This window comes from Rhinolophus ferrumequinum, chromosome X, assembly GCF_004115265.2.
Source record: "Rhinolophus ferrumequinum isolate MPI-CBG mRhiFer1 chromosome X, mRhiFer1_v1.p, whole genome shotgun sequence".
Lineage (NCBI taxonomy): Eukaryota > Metazoa > Chordata > Mammalia > Chiroptera > Rhinolophidae > Rhinolophus > Rhinolophus ferrumequinum.
The window spans coordinates 123409385-123424578 of record NC_046284.1 but is presented as its reverse complement, the minus strand read 5'-3'; the positions used below and the strand labels follow the sequence as shown (position 1 = coordinate 123424578).

General features: G+C 49.0%; 1 protein-coding gene across 2 annotated transcripts in view; it reads right to left on the bottom strand.

Annotated features, from left to right (window-relative positions):
• The window catches only part of MXRA5 (matrix remodeling associated 5), a 28415-nt gene extending 18680 nt beyond the window's left edge, over nucleotides 1-9735 (bottom strand). The window contains exons 1-3 of one of the 2 annotated variants that reach the window (XM_033115419.1): nucleotides 9141-9735; nucleotides 6213-6428; nucleotides 165-294 (exon numbers count right to left, since the gene is read on the bottom strand). In XM_033115419.1, the coding sequence (XP_032971310.1) occupies nucleotides 165-294; nucleotides 6213-6428; nucleotides 9141-9187 (393 nt within the window). In that variant the 5' untranslated portion in view covers nucleotides 9188-9735. The remainder of the gene's footprint in view (nucleotides 1-164; nucleotides 295-6212; nucleotides 6429-9140) is intronic. The other variant, XM_033115427.1, reaches the window with a different exon arrangement.
• Between the last annotated feature and the right edge of the window lie 5459 nt (nucleotides 9736-15194).

Here is a 15194-nt window from a genome sequence, read left to right as displayed (position 1 = left end):
AGGAAAATGATGGCATGAAGCTTGTTTTTTCTTGGGGAGAAAAAAAACCACCTGGCAATGTTCTTTATCAGGAGGGAGCGTTACAGAATTTCCCTCCGCTAGCCAGGACGCCAGGATGGGTCCTAGAGGCTGGACTGGGGATGCCGTGACGTGCCCAGCTTTACCTGCAGAGAGCTGAGGTCCTTCAACGCCCCGTCAGGGATGCTGGGTATGTTGTTGCCGTGAATCATGAGCAGCTCCAACTTGGTCAGTCCCGCGAAGGAGGTTTCTGACAGAGCCTGTATACTGTTAAACCTAAAATACATATGTACACACGTATGTCAGTAATGGCTGGATGGTGCATGGTGGGTGGATGGATGGATGGGTGGATGGGTGGATGATGGATGGGTGGATGGGTGGATGGATGGATGATGGCTGGCTGGCTGGATGGATGATGGATGGAAGGACGGATGGATGGATGGATGGATGGATGGATGAATGGATGGAGGAATGGATGATGGATGGATGGATGGATGGATGGATGATGGATGGATGGATGGATGGATGATGGATGGATGGATGGATGATGGCTGGCTGGATGGATGGATGATGGATGGAAGGACGGATGGATGGATGGATGGATGGATGGATGAATTAATGATGAATGAATAAATGAATGAATGGATAGATGGATGGATTAATGAATGAATGGGTGATAGATGGATAAATGAATGAATGGATTGATGGATGGATGGATGATGGGTGGTGGATGGATGGATGGATGGGTGGATGGGTGGATGATGGATGGATGGGTGGATGGTGGATGGATGATGAATGAATAAATGAATGAATGGATAGATAGATGGATGGATGAATGAATGAATAGATAATGGATGGATAAATGAATGAATGGATGGATGGATAGATAGATGAATGAATGAATGAACAACGGGAGTAAGAAACCGTGAAGACATAAATCCCACATGGAAAGATTCTCCAGCCCGGCAAGCAGGAACTTAGCAGAGATGGATTCTGAGGTCCTTACTGGTGCTGTTCCCAAAGCACAGTCCTCTCTTTGTGTCTTTGTCCATATGTGTCTCAAGAACCCTGACACATTTGTCCCTACCCTCGTTTAATGAAGGCGTGCTCGTTGGGAATTCCGACCTGGGCTATGCTGATCCAGTCAGAGGCTGTTCATCAAGGCCCAGACTCTTATAGCAAGCGGTCGAAATGGCCTCTCGTTGCCAACTGCACGGTGCAGCAGCAGTACTAACAAACAACACGTGGCCCCCGACATTGGAAACAAGCAGGCAGAGTCAGAAGGAAGTAGCTGTGCATATCATAAGGGACGGAGAGGGCTCTGAGCTAAAGGATCAGATTACAGTGTTGACGGCCAAATGTGGACAGCCTTGTTTTACAAGGGACAGGTGGTCCCTTCCGATAGATTACATACGTTATCTGTAAACATTCTGGCATGTGTGGGGATTTGTTTCTGTGTCAACATGGGTAAAGACGCTCCCTTGACTGGAAAATCCCCATTGCTACATTGTAATAGCAGAAGGAGCCCCCCAGGTTAACCCCTGGAGAACCAACGATAAAATGAACGGAGAACCCATAGGGCGCTTACTGCACACATCAGTGCTTCTGCTGAAATTTAACACACCTGGCCTGACATTGTCTACTACTTCTCCTTATCACCTAAATAAAAGGAAATAGGTGTATAGGGAACTCAGATGGAGCGCTCATAGCTTCATGCACGAGATGCCAGCCAGGTGTGATTTTATGAACTCTTTTTTTTTTTTAATAAATCTGTTTAAAGATTTTTTTTAATGCATTCTCCAATTACAGTTGACACACACTATAACACACTGTATGGGCTGACACTCTGCCTCATTTGTTTACCATTGCTTAGGATTCTACAAGGAAATCCATCTGGGATGGTGAACACACAAAGGCAATGGATATCAACATATAACCCTTCCCCCCACCCAATTTCTGGAGCCCAAGGTTTGTCCGGAAACAGTAAGGAAAGTTACGGTATCAGATGAAGTAGGTGGGATCAGCAAGGACCAGGTAATCAAGACCTGGGAGACATGAGACGTCAGTTGTTCCAAGTTCAATGGGAAGCCATTGGAGGGTTTTAAGAAAGTAGGTGATGTGAGCAGAGTTACAGGTTAAAACAACAATGCTGGTGCCTCCAGGGAGAATGGGTGGGGGGTAGACAAACCCAGAAGCAGGAGACCAGGTAAATACCGGGGAGGGGCACTGATATCCATGACCCAGGTGGGGACGGTGGAGATAAGGATCCAGGGACACTTTCCAGCTGTGCTTAGAGGAGGAACCAACAGGCATGGCTGAGTGACGGAATTACAAATGGAGAAAAAAACTGGAGGACTGGCTTCTGCCTAGATGTGAGCAAATAGGTGGGGGGTGCCATTTGCCAAGACGGGCGAGACTGAGAGAGATAGGTGTGTGTGTGGGGGGGGAACAATTCAGTTATAGTTGCCATGTGATGTTGAAGATATTTGTGAGACTTCAAGGTGAAGCTCGAGGCTGAGACAGAGACCCAAAACGTGCACATTCAGGAGAATTGGCCAACTGACTAATGGAGTAAAAATCACCTGAGAAGACCCCAAAGCTAACGAACGAAGAGGAGAGAGACCAGAAAGAGCAGGCGGGCCTTGACACAGGGGAGGAAGAGGTCAAAGGCTAAATTGCTAAACCGGGTCAGAAAGAGTCTGATGTTCCTTGGCACACGCTAGTCCAAGGGTGTGCTACGCTCATCAGTGTTTCCTATCTCAGCCTCCAGAAATTCTCACTTCCGATTTGACATCCAACTGCACAGTGGATGCCAGGGTGGGGAGGTGAAGGAAAGGGAACACACAGAGAGATGGGAAATTAACGTGGCACTCGGGGAAGAGAAGCTGCTGGGGGATTGGAAGGACCCCGGGGTGGGGGGAGCCCAGTTCTGCAATCTATCTGCCTCTTCAAAGGGTCTCCTTCACCTGTTGGTTGACAGTAACTGACTACGTAACCAACCAAGTGAAATGTTTTCTTTTATATCAGAAACATTTGCAAAGCTGCTTCACGGACACCGGTTAGTATCACAAAGCAAAGAAAACTGAAAGCAACAAAGGAACAAGACAAACAAAGAAACAAAAACTCTGGCCAGCCCGGTGGCTCAGGCGGTTGGAGGCTGGGCTCTCAACCACAAGGTTGCCGGTTCGACTCCTCGACTCCCGCAAGGGATGGTGGGCTGTACCCCCTGCAACTAAGATTGAACATGGCTCCTTAAGCTGAGCTGCCGCTGAGCTCCCAATTGGCTCGGTTGGTTGGTGCACATCCTCTCAACCAGAAGGTTGCCGGTTCGACTCCCACAAGGGGTTGTGTGTTGTGCCCCGTGCAACTAACAACGGCGACTGGACCTGGAGCTGAGCTGCACCAACCACAACTAAGATTGAAAGGACAACAACTTGATTTGGATGGAGCTGATGAGAGTCCTGGGAAAAACACACCACTGTTCCCCAATAAAAAAAGTCCTGGAAATACACACTGTTCCCCAATAAAGTCCTGTTCCCCAATAAAGTCCTGTTCCCCTTCCCCCAAATAAAAATAAATAAATAAATAAAAGGCCAAAAAAAAGAAAAGAAAAAAAAACTCATAGACACAGACAATAGTTTAGTGGTTACCAGAGGGTAAGGGGGGTGGGGGGTGGGAGATGAGGGTAAGGGGGATCAAATATATGGTGATGGAAGGAGAACTGACTCCGGGTGGTGAACACACAATGTGATATATAGATGATGTATTACAGAATTGTACACCTGAAATTTATGTAACTTTACTACCCACTGTCACCTCAATGAACTTTAACTGAAAAAAAAAGAGTAGTACAGGCGTTTTGGAAATTCCAGAAATATGTCATCAAATTTAGTGTTTGAAATAAGCAGCAAACTATTTAAAGGTCTACAGATCAGACACTAAGTGGACGGTTTTATTTTGTTTGCTCAAAAATACTTGGAAAGGAGCTTTTTGGAAAAGCAAACAGGAAACAGGAGACGTGTCTTTCAATGCAGACTGGGAACCCTAAAAACATCTGTGTGGGAATGAAAAATTGCATAAGTGCTCTGTCAATAATCCCTCATTCCTTCAGAGTTTTATACTCTTTCCAGGCTGCTGAAAGACAAATTAGACCCCGATTTCTCTCTGTATCACATATCGCTCTTCTTTCTTTCCTGCCCCCCAACCTACTTCGAGACTAGTTTTCAAAAACAGTACTGTGGTATTATAAGCATGACTTAGAAATGTGGCATATTAATTCATGTTGCAAATTAAGCCAGATGGAAGTAATATATTCCATCTATAGACAGTGAAGCTATTCCTTAGTCATTTTTTCTTTTATCTGGAATATTACACAAAATCATTTTCGGATATCCCTGGCATTGGTAGGAAAAGGAAGCGTTGGCTACCTTTCTTTCATTCTCGTGGCAAAGCTTTTAGGGCCTCATAATGCCTGTGTTTACCATGAGTTGCCCAAAATGAAACGACCAGAAACAATGTTCTAAGGGAAAGGTTAGTTACCTTCCACACTTCACTTACAAAAATACTTCAATGTAAAGATGAGTGGGACAGCGTTTCTGGGTACATGAGACGCAAACAGCTTGACAAGAAGGCGTCTCTGGGTGTTGCAAGTTTAAAGCCATCACACAGTTGACCTTTTCGGGAGGATGGATGGAGTGTCTTCCCCACCTGTTCCCACACTGATGGCCTCGACCCGCAAATAACAACAGGTGAATTGTCACACTTTCCAGGGGGCTTCTCGAGGGCCTGTCTAGTAGAACCCCCAGCTCTACGCCCCATAAAGGGGTCAGGCTTGAGGGATTAAATGGTTGAGCGGGAAAATATGCTAAAAACGAGTCGTAATAAATTGTAAGATTCTAGAAAGGAAACCAGATTATCTATTAATATTCCCTCTTCTGGCAAACCCAAATGATTTTCCCCACGGAGCTATTATCACTGTGGTTGGATTTTCAGACAGTCAAGTCATAAATTGTTCCTAAGGTTTTATTGAGAAAACGATGTAATGGTCTGGGCCTTGGACTAGGGAGGTTTGTTTTACTGTTTTAACTTCCCTTTCTCTCATTCTGCTGTCGCACTATAGAGTCAAAAAAGCGAGCATATTTTAAGACTCTGTGTGCTAAGGTGTAAAGTCTTTGCTCGTTGATTCAAGCTCGACCGTCTTATGGTACCAATACGTCTCCACAGTAGGTAGTCATCAATCCCTAACTTACTTTTCTTGTTTTCTTGATGGTAGAATATCGCTAATATATTTTTTTATTAAAGAAATCCAAATGGTCGTTTACAACTAAAGTTGCCCATGAGTACCTGAAGCTCATAACAACTAACATTTAAGTGTAGAAAACATTTACGTGTATAAAATGAAATTTTAAAATACAAAAGTTCTATCCAGAATGCTGCTTTCAAATATCTCTTAAAATACAGAGGGTGCCAAAAAAAAAATGTATGCACATTTTAAGAAAGGAAAACTGTATTAAAATCGTAATATTCAATATATACTGATAACAAACGATGACTACAAGTCCCGTGTGACGTCTGCAGTCACAAGAGGTGCTCAAAGTGGTTCCCATCAGCGTCCAGACACTTCTGATGATGGCAAACTACTGCTTGAGCCACGTTGACCAAAGTGTCCATTTGTATACATTTTTTTGGCATCCTGGCTGTGTTATTTAAATAGGTGAAATCCTAAAGAACTCTTTTATGTTTTCCAAGTCACAGTACTTCATCCAGATAGCTTACAAAATGTCAGAGATGCCTCACTTGTTCTTTTTATTATTCTTGAATAGTTTCTGACGACTGCTTAAATAATAGTCGTATATTTACGTGTGCGTTGTGTGAATTCCTAGGTACGACATATTAAAGAACTGTCGTCGAGGGACATTTCTGGACCATTGCAGTTGCTCATGAGGCTTCCTTGTTAAACTTTAGGACAACGATCACAGAGGACGGATACGTTCAGATAATCGCCCAAAGGGAATGTATTTAGTAGAGTTAAAACTCACCACCTCGATTCTGCCCATAGAGAACGTCAGAGGGCTCGAAAGAGCGACCCGAAAAGAAAGACATGTGCAGCTCCGCGGATGCACCTACGCACAGGCAGAACCAAATAAACACACAGGCAAACAGGCGAAAATGTGCAGGAAGAATGCGGTACAAACCCCAAATTGATTCTTTCCACATGTTTAGAAATCCCAGCTGGCACGGAAGCCAAGGAGCGGAACGTGCAGTGGACCTCGCTGGGGACGTAGCAGGCGCAAGGGTGAGGACAGGCGAGACCCGTGCGTGGATGTGCCCAGAGCAGAATCAGGACCACGGAGAGGGCTCCGCAGGGCGCCGGCGGTGGCATCTTGCTGGGCTTCGTGGTCCCTGGACACCTGCGTGGGGAGAACCACAAAGGGAGGTGCGCTCACCGTCAGGCGGCGCTTGTTCGTGTCCAGCCAACGGTGTCTGAATTGTGCGTCACGGTTTTCAGCATCCCAAGACTTCAAATGCTAGACACTAGCGCCCTTTCAAATATTTAAGGCAAAAAACCCCACGAAACATATTTAGGTGACCTTTAGCCGGTAACTTTAATCATTACTATAGGACATAACCTTAATTCCTGATTTTGATACAAGGACTTGGAAATCTCACTACGTTGTGGGTGAGGGTATGGAATACAGAGTGGGGGTGGGGAGAGAGAGAGAGAGAGAGAGAGAGAGAGAGAGAGAGAGAGAGAGGAGCTCCACTATGTTTCTATAAAAATAAAGGTAACAATAAAAATAATTGTTATATGTCTGTCTTCAATGTTCATTCTGAGCCATTATATATGGTATGTATTTGAATAAAAAACTTCCAAGAAGGTCATTGTCATTAGGACTAGTTCCTTTTTTTAATGACATTATTTAAAGTTTTAATTATGTGTTCTTAAGGAGGCATTCATTAAAGCCAAATTTATCCCATTATTTGTGGGTTTGTTTATTATATATATTTTTTTGTTTTTCTGGGCAGAGCCAAAGGCTGGTGATGGTGCAGCTTCCTTGTTTTCAGGGAGGAACTTTGGGGAAATTTCTGTAAAATCTGCCATTAGATAAACAGGAAAAGGATTGCCCGATGAAATATGTTCAGGGAAGCAAAAAAGATCAGTGAGGTAAAAAAAAAAAAGAAAGAAAAGAAGGACAGAAATAGAGGGAGAGAGAGAGAGAAGAAAGAAAGAAAGAAAGAGAGAGAGAGAGAGAGAGAGAGAGAGAGAGAAAGAAGAAGAAAGAAAGAAAGAAAGAAAGAAAGAAAAGAAAGAAAGAAAGAAGGAAGGAAAGAAAGAAGGAAAGAAAGAAGGAAAGAAAGAAGGAAAGAAAGAAAGAAAGAAAGAAAGAAAGAAAGAAAGAAAGAAGAAAAAGAAAGAAAGAAGGAAAGAAAGAAGGAAGGAAAGAAAGAAGGAAAGAGAAAGAAAGAAAGAAAGAAAGAAAGAAAGAAAGAAAGAAAGAAAGAAAGAAAGAAGGAAAGAAAGAAAGAAGGAAAGAAAGAAGGAAGGAAAGAAAGAAGGAAGGAAAGAAAGAAGGAAGGAAAGAAAGAAGGAAAGAGAAAGAAAGAAAGAAAGAAAGAAAGAAAGAAGAAAGAAAGAAGAAGGAAGGAAGGAAGGAAGGAAGGAAGGAAGGAAGGAAGGAAGAAAGAAAGAAGAAGGAAGGAAGGAAGGAAGGAAAGAGAAAGGAAGAATGAAAGAAGGAAGAAGGAGTTCAGATCAATATTAGATTGCATCAGCTGCCCCACTTAGAATGCCCGTGGTGGTATTTTCATGTACCGCCATGACTTCATCATCGCATGCTTTTCATGCATTCATCTCTGGAATGAAGTTTATTTAAAAACAGTCATACACATGGAAAGTAAAGGGTACAGCAGAGAAACACGCCTGTCCATTCGTCTCTGCGGTGGGCAAGCGCTCACGACTCATGGAAACTGTACATCGGCTCACGCAGGGTCGGGACAAACTCCGCAGCTTTTTCATCCTTTACATATATACATAGTCTCCTAAACCTGTGTGCGTCTCGCCTTTCAGCCGCTCCTAAGGAGCTGACGGTGCAAGCAGCTTTGCAAAGAGCAAGTTCAGGCTGCACCTCCGCGCTCTGGAACGAAGCGCTCCCGCAGCTTTGCAGAGAGCAGCCTCCCCGCCCCGCCTTCGCGCTCGACTTGGGCTTCTGCCAAGGGCACCGCGGCCGGCGCCCTGTGCCCGCAGGCGGACCTGGCCTCGGTGTCCCAATGCCTCCTTTCCAGGCTTCTCTCCCTGCCCTGCCCAGGTCCTCCCCGGGCACCGAAAGCACGCGCGCGCCCCAGGGAACCCTAGTCCCGGGCCCGCTCGGGAAACCGCCCTGAGTTTGCAAGGCTGCGGGGAGCGAGCTGGCAAACCCCGGAAAGCTGGGCGGGGGATGCGCGCCGGGGGCGCACAACCTGGAGCTGCCTGGCGTCCCTGGCCGGCTTCCAGCGCCCGCTCGGACGCGCCCCGGCGGCGGCGGCGCGGGGAAATAAGAGCTGTGCCCGAACGTGGCTCGGGTGGCCCCGCGGATCCCTGCTGCCTGGGAGTGGGACACCGAACGCCTCTTGAGTAACATGATGACTTCTCCAGCTTCCACACCGCGCAGCCGCCGGCGGGGCCTTCGGTCTCCCCCTTTCCAGGGGACGAGTAGGAGGAGGGAGGAGACTGCTAACCACCGGGAGCCTGAGGGTCGGGGGAGGAGGCCCCGCCACTGTGCTTCCCCCACCAACGCCGGGGCGCAGTCGGTTTCACTAGGGGTTCCAGTAGGTGGCTCCCTGGAAACCAGGGGTGGATGGGTGACAAGTCGCTAGGGAGACGGAGCGAAGGAGGGAGAAAGAGTCGGACGTTCCTTAGACCTACTCAAGCACCCTCCCGCCAGACTTCCTCAGCTTCTCTTCTGGATCTTAAGTGGTCCCTCGGCCGCTTAAAGTCGTGCCAGGAACAGTTCACTACGCCTCTTTGCCCTCGCCCTCCACCCATCGGTCTTTCCCTTGGTTGTTCCCCAATTCTCTTCACTCAGTGCAGACACTGCCAGCGCCCTCCATCTCCCCCGGCCGCCCAGGCCGTCCTCCGACCTCACCTGCTCTTCGGAAGCCGCGACACACGGGAGCTGTGCGCACGGAGCATCCGCGAGGCCGGGACGCACGAGTCACCGCCGGGGGTCCGCCGGGGCCATACCCTTCCCAGAGCCGGGGGCGAGGTGACACGGCTTCCCAGCGCGGCACGGCGAGCCGGCGCCCTTTTATTCCCGTCGCCGAGAGGCTTCTAGAGTCCACGCCTCGGCCCACCCCCACCCTGCCCCACCCCGGGAGACGCGCGCGGGCCGGAGCCAAGGGACCCTGGCCGCGCCGCTCTGCGCTCAGCCCTCCTCTCGTCTGTTCATCGCGCCTCGTCTCGGGTGGGCACGCCTCGCCCACTCCCGCTGGAAGGAGGGCAGGCGCCAAACTCGCACCGTTTATTGCTGGTCGGAGAGAAAGTCCTGGGACCCGAGTGGAGAAGGGAAGCAGGAAGCGCTGCGAGCTGCAGAGTCCGCGCTCCGAGCTCTCCTCCCAGCAGAGCTGGAGACGGTTTCTTTCCTTTCGGGAAAAGAGAAGGAGCAGGGCTTGCACTCCCCTAGGCGGGACTCAGTGTCCTCTGGCAGCGCCTCGGAGCCCCCGTGCAGGCAGGAGCCGGCTGCGCCCCGCCAGCGTCCCCCGAGCTGCGGGCCCTGCTGCAACGTGAGACCCACGGACACGCCCTCCCGCCTCTCCTGTGGCTCCTGGCCGCCTGCTTCCCTCCGGCTGCCAGAGTCTTCCTGCCAAAAAGGTGGGACGGCTCTCGTCCCGCTTGGGGAGCCTGCGGGAGCAGGGAATTTTGGGGAGCCTGAGGGAGCCGGGCCAGCACAGGGAATTTGGGGAGCCTCATGGTGCTAGCTGGGGGAAATGGGAACTGACGACCAGAAGAAGGCAAGAAACAGAGGCTGGAGAGGATGGGGCTTTGCTAACGCAGAAAGGGAGGGAAGAGAAGGAGGTCATCTGGCCTCCAGAAGGAATCAGACCCCCCAAAGGTAGGAAGCGGTCAGGTGGGGACAGACATCAGCTGAACCCACCTGGGACCAAAGGACAGAGCGACTGTGAAGAGCAAGAACAGGGGTGTCCAAGCACCAGCATCCATGCAGGGGAGGAGCGTGCTGGGTCCTGACTGAGCGTATTGCACGCTCAGGCCTCTGGCAGGGCTGTTAGGAGGTGGCCTCAGACGGCTCTGAGATGAGTTCCTTCCCATGCATGGAGTAAGGAGTGCCTCAGTTTCTCCCAGGAAGCGTCCAGCCACTGCTCGTGGCCCCCGCCCACAGCGCTGCCCCCAGGGTACAGTCTGTGTAGCTGTGGGTTCATTAACGGGCCAATTCACTTCTTCTATAACTTTACTTCTCCATCCTGTGTGGACAATTTATTTCCAGGAGCTCGTTTCAGGCCTTCACTTTCTTGGAAAGCCCAAAACCCACCGATTAAAACCAAACAACAAACAAAAACAGAGCAAAGACCGTTCCCAGACCATCTCCTTACCTTCCTTAATAGCAATGTCAGTCATGCACCAACTGAACTAAACCGGGAGCTCATCCTCGCCCCCAGGCCTCTCCTTCAGGACTTGGAAGTCAAGTGGTGACCAGCTTAGCGACTTTTGATGCCTAACAATTGTGGGACCCCACAGCTTCCCTTTGTCTCACTGCAGTACTGAGAACTCATGTCTCAGCCTCTGCCAACCACTTGATTCCCCCAATTCCTTCTTTGCTCAACCTCCAGGGGCCACCAAAGCTGCCATCTCCATCAAAACAGGTCCTGACATTGTCCTGGGTGGCACGTTGACCTTCCAGTGTCACCCCAGCCCATCCCAGGGATATTGCATCTGCTGACATGTCTGCCTTGGAAGAAATGGTACCAGATCGCTCCTCCTCCTCCTTCCCCCTCTCCCTCTCCTTCTCCGTCTCCGTCTCCTCCCCTTCTCCTTCTTCGAATGTCCGTGCACGTTCTCATCTGGAGGGGCTGGTTTGAGCCCATTCTTTACCCCTCCCCCACTGGTCTGTGGCAATCTCCCCCTCAGCACCCATCTCACAGCATTTCCCAACACCCCCACCCATCCACACGGCCCTTGGTCTGCACGATAGCCAATTACTTCCCTTTTCTGATTACATGGTACCTTTTTGAAGTCGAAACACTAAGACGGAGGTGCTTAGCGTACACTAGGTGCTCGGTTAAATGCATGACCGAACGAACGAATGAAGTTCAAGTCTACTAAGAAATGCGTACATTTAAGAAGTCACGGTCCCTAGCTTCTATGACAAATCCACGTACACAGCATTATGGATGCTCAGTGATTGGGAAATTTAGGGAAAAAAACCAATATTTTGGTGTGTGTAGTGCTTTTGTTTTGACATTTGTCCTGCTAGCATCGCCCGCCTCCTGGGTGGTTAGCCCCACGGGTAGGAAACCCTGTTTTACTTGTGGTCGAATCCCCAGAAGCACCAACAGAGTTTGTGTCTGCCTAGGGAAGGTTTTAAATCCGTGTTGGTTGAATTGAATTCAGCTGTTTGCTCCCAGCTCCTCTAGCTGTGCTTGAGGAAGGTTGAGAGAATGACAGACAGGCTAAGGAGACAGGACAACTCTGTAGGTACCTACTAACGTGCTTTGAGCAGAGAAGTGATGGTGGCCCGACAGGAAGTTGGACTTCTCCTAGTGACGCAATGCCACGAGACCCTCATGCAGCTGATCAGTGTCCTTATAAGGAGAGTAAGAAACAGCAGAAGTCTTTCTCCATCACGTGGGTACACAGGGAAAAGACGGCCGTCCTGCACGAGGAAGACCATTGTCACTCACTCTGCTGCTGCCCTGGTCTCGGAACTCTGAGGACTGAACGTCTGTGGTCTAACCCCCCACCACCCATGTGCTATTTTGTTACAGCAGCCCCCCCAGCTAAGACAATACACTTCGTCTTGAACTCTCGCTTACTTGTGGGCTCAGATCGACAAAAGACCTCTCTTCGTACACACAGGCATTTTTTACGAGCCCAATGGTACGGTTTACAGCTCCTGTCTACTGAGATGCCCCAGCAGCCACTGAGGGTGTGCAGCCTTTTAAAGGCGATATGTGGAAAAGGCATGACTGATACGTGTCTGCTCTCGAAATTCAGCTGTGTGTGTGTGTGCGTGTGTGTGTGTGTGTGTGTGTGTGTGTGTTCATTCAGAAGGAAACCCCAGCAAGGCTGGCCAGGTCAGTCCCCAGCTTCCAACTCCTGCGCTTCTGCAGGCTTCCCTTAGGAATGTGGGGGTAGTTAAAGCTCTGCCCAGAAGTCCCTCTAGCCTTTCTGTGGGGGACCCCTCACCGCCCAGTCTTTCCTGCGTCATTGTAAGGGTCCTCCAATCTACTTGTCTTCTGAGGGGAGTATGGCCCACAAAAACCGACCTCCGAGCAAATGCTTTCTGAGTCAGACAGCTGCGATCCGGTAAGCCCCTCCTCAAGCCTGCGCCATGGCGAGCCGAGAACACAGTCTTCCCCTTCCCTGGAGTCAGCGTTCCCAGACACAAAATAAGGACAATGACACCACCTCTCAGAGCTGTTGTGACACCAGGATGCAATCTACAGCACCTCACGAACCAACAGTCTTTCATTTTGACTGCATGCTTGTGTCTGTCATCCTTTTATATAATTTCACCCCAAGGCAGGATCTCTGCAGATATGGTGGCTGTTTCTTGCATGGGCTGAAGGTCTTAGGCTTTCTGATTCTTCAGGGGGAGAGTTTGCTCTTGTAAAGCAGACTTGTCGGGAATTACGTGGCTCTCTGCTCACCAGGGATTGTACACGTTATTTCTGACTCATGCTGATTTTCATCTCCACTGCTGCCCAGCCTGCATCACCAGCGGATGGTGGCCCCAAAATATTCTAGGATGACTGGAGACAAACGCGTGTACACGCGTGCACACACACACACACACACACACACACAGAGGCCATAGAGGAAGTGTCTACTTGCACAGCTGGGAAATCCCGGGGGTGGATAAGAGCTCGTAAGGCCATATCTTTATGTGAGCAGAAAGAGCCTTCTAGGAATTTTCCATGTAAAACTTAAGGCTCGTTTGTCTATGTCACCCTTCAATGACAGCACAGGCTGCTGGCAATCTCGCTGAAAACGACAGGGTATTTTTGTTTGGGTTTGTTCACACACACACACCACAGTCAGTAGACGTCTCCTGCTCGGTTGTGTGTCCTAAAATGCTTCCAGATTTTCTCAACAGCATATTTTTTAAATGGAACAGGATTTAAAAAAAAAAAAAAATAGAGGTCCATGTTGAAGAAACTCTCCAGATCTCCCAAGGACAGTTGAATCATTTCTGCAAAAATAGGCTGGAGTAAATGCTGCCCTGCCGGTCAGCCAGCATGTCAAGTCATGAGGTCAGTGTGACCCATCGTGGGGGACACGCTGGAAGGGATTTCAGGGCAAAAGGGAAGCTATGCATCCATCACCGCCCTGTATCTAAATGAGGGGAGTCAGACACGTGCTCCTGTACTCTGGGTACTGCCCACATTCTGCTTGGGGAAAAAAACAACTGCTGGGGGATGAGAGCGTGGATTTTCAGCACCGTCCTCTCTCGGTGCCACACAGGCCAGTGACAGGCAGACATGGAGAGGCCAGCACCTATGCATGCACCCCTTCAAAGACCTCAACGCTGGATGCTGACTCAGCACCGAGACCCGTCTCCCTTTGCAAAATAAAAACTGCCGGAGGTCTCCACTTCAAAATGAAACTATTTATTTCCGAAAGATGGCCTGCGAAGGAGGAAGCGTCAGCATTCCCTAGAGCGTCAAGACCTTTGATTGTGTGTGTTCTGTTTTTGGACTGTGCAGGGCATTTGGTCTGCATTCATGCTGACTCCACTTCCTCCAGTCAGGCTGACTCCAGGAATGAAACCCCAGTGGCTTCCAGGGCTTTTCCCAGGGACGCCGCCATAGAGCCTGGAACGAAAGCATGTCATTAAGAGATATTTCTGAGTGCTATGGGTCTCATAAGGAAATAAGTGGGGGGTGTCTCCGTTTTACCTGTGGATGCATTCAGGACTTTAGGTAAAGTCATTGATTCTTTGGTGACACGCCTGTTTCATGAATTGGAAGGAGTGGCCTCACGAATGGACAAAAGATGATTTGTGGAGAGACCTGAAGTCAATAAATCTATGTGCCCGGGAACCTTCTACTCTCCCTGGGTGTCAGGGAAGAGAACCACCGAGATTTCCCTGGTTGTGAATTCAGGCATCTGTGTGTGAGCAGGAGACATTCTCCGACACCCAAACTCAACTCAAGAAGTGTCCACATGCTTTGGGACACAGTGTTTACAGGTATAATAAATACCATTCATTCGTGAGTGAATCAGAAGGACCACATGACTCGGAATGGTGAGGAAGAGTGGAGAACAAAAGGAAGCTCCAGAAGAAAAGGCAAAGAAGAAACAATGCAAAGCAAATAGGAAATAGAAACTACCTGCAGCGTTGGTATTAGTTGCATGGGTGTCCTGGGGCTGTTGTAAGAAATCACCACAAATCAGGTTGCTTAAAACTAGACATTTATTGTCCCCAAGTCCTGGAGACCAGGAGTGTGACATCAAGGTGTCCCAGGGCCACGCTCCCTCCGGAGACCCCAGGCCCTCCTGCCCCTTCCAGCTCCTGGGGGCTCCAGGCGTCCCTGGGCTGGTGGCCGCCTCCCTCCCATCTCTGCCTCCGTCTCCACGTGGCGTCTCCTCTGTGTCTGTGTCCCTCCTCTTCTGTCTCTGATGAGGACACTGTCAATGGGTTCAGGGCCCCCTGATCCAGGATGACCTCACCTCAGACCCCTCACTGAGTCCCATCTGCACAGACCCCGTTTCCAGATAAGGTCCCGTTCCGATGTTTCAGTTGTTTCATGTACATATGCATACATCTTTCCAATCCATCATGTATGAAAAAGTAGAGAGACAGATACTAAAACCAGTATTAATAAAGGCCTGTTTATGGTAAGTTTCTTCTCGGCACAGAACCTCTTCTGAAATTTTGTCTATTATTACCACTCAATATATTAATATATGCTACTTTTTTCTGCTGGATGGAATAAGGTTATCTATATCTATCATGTATCTA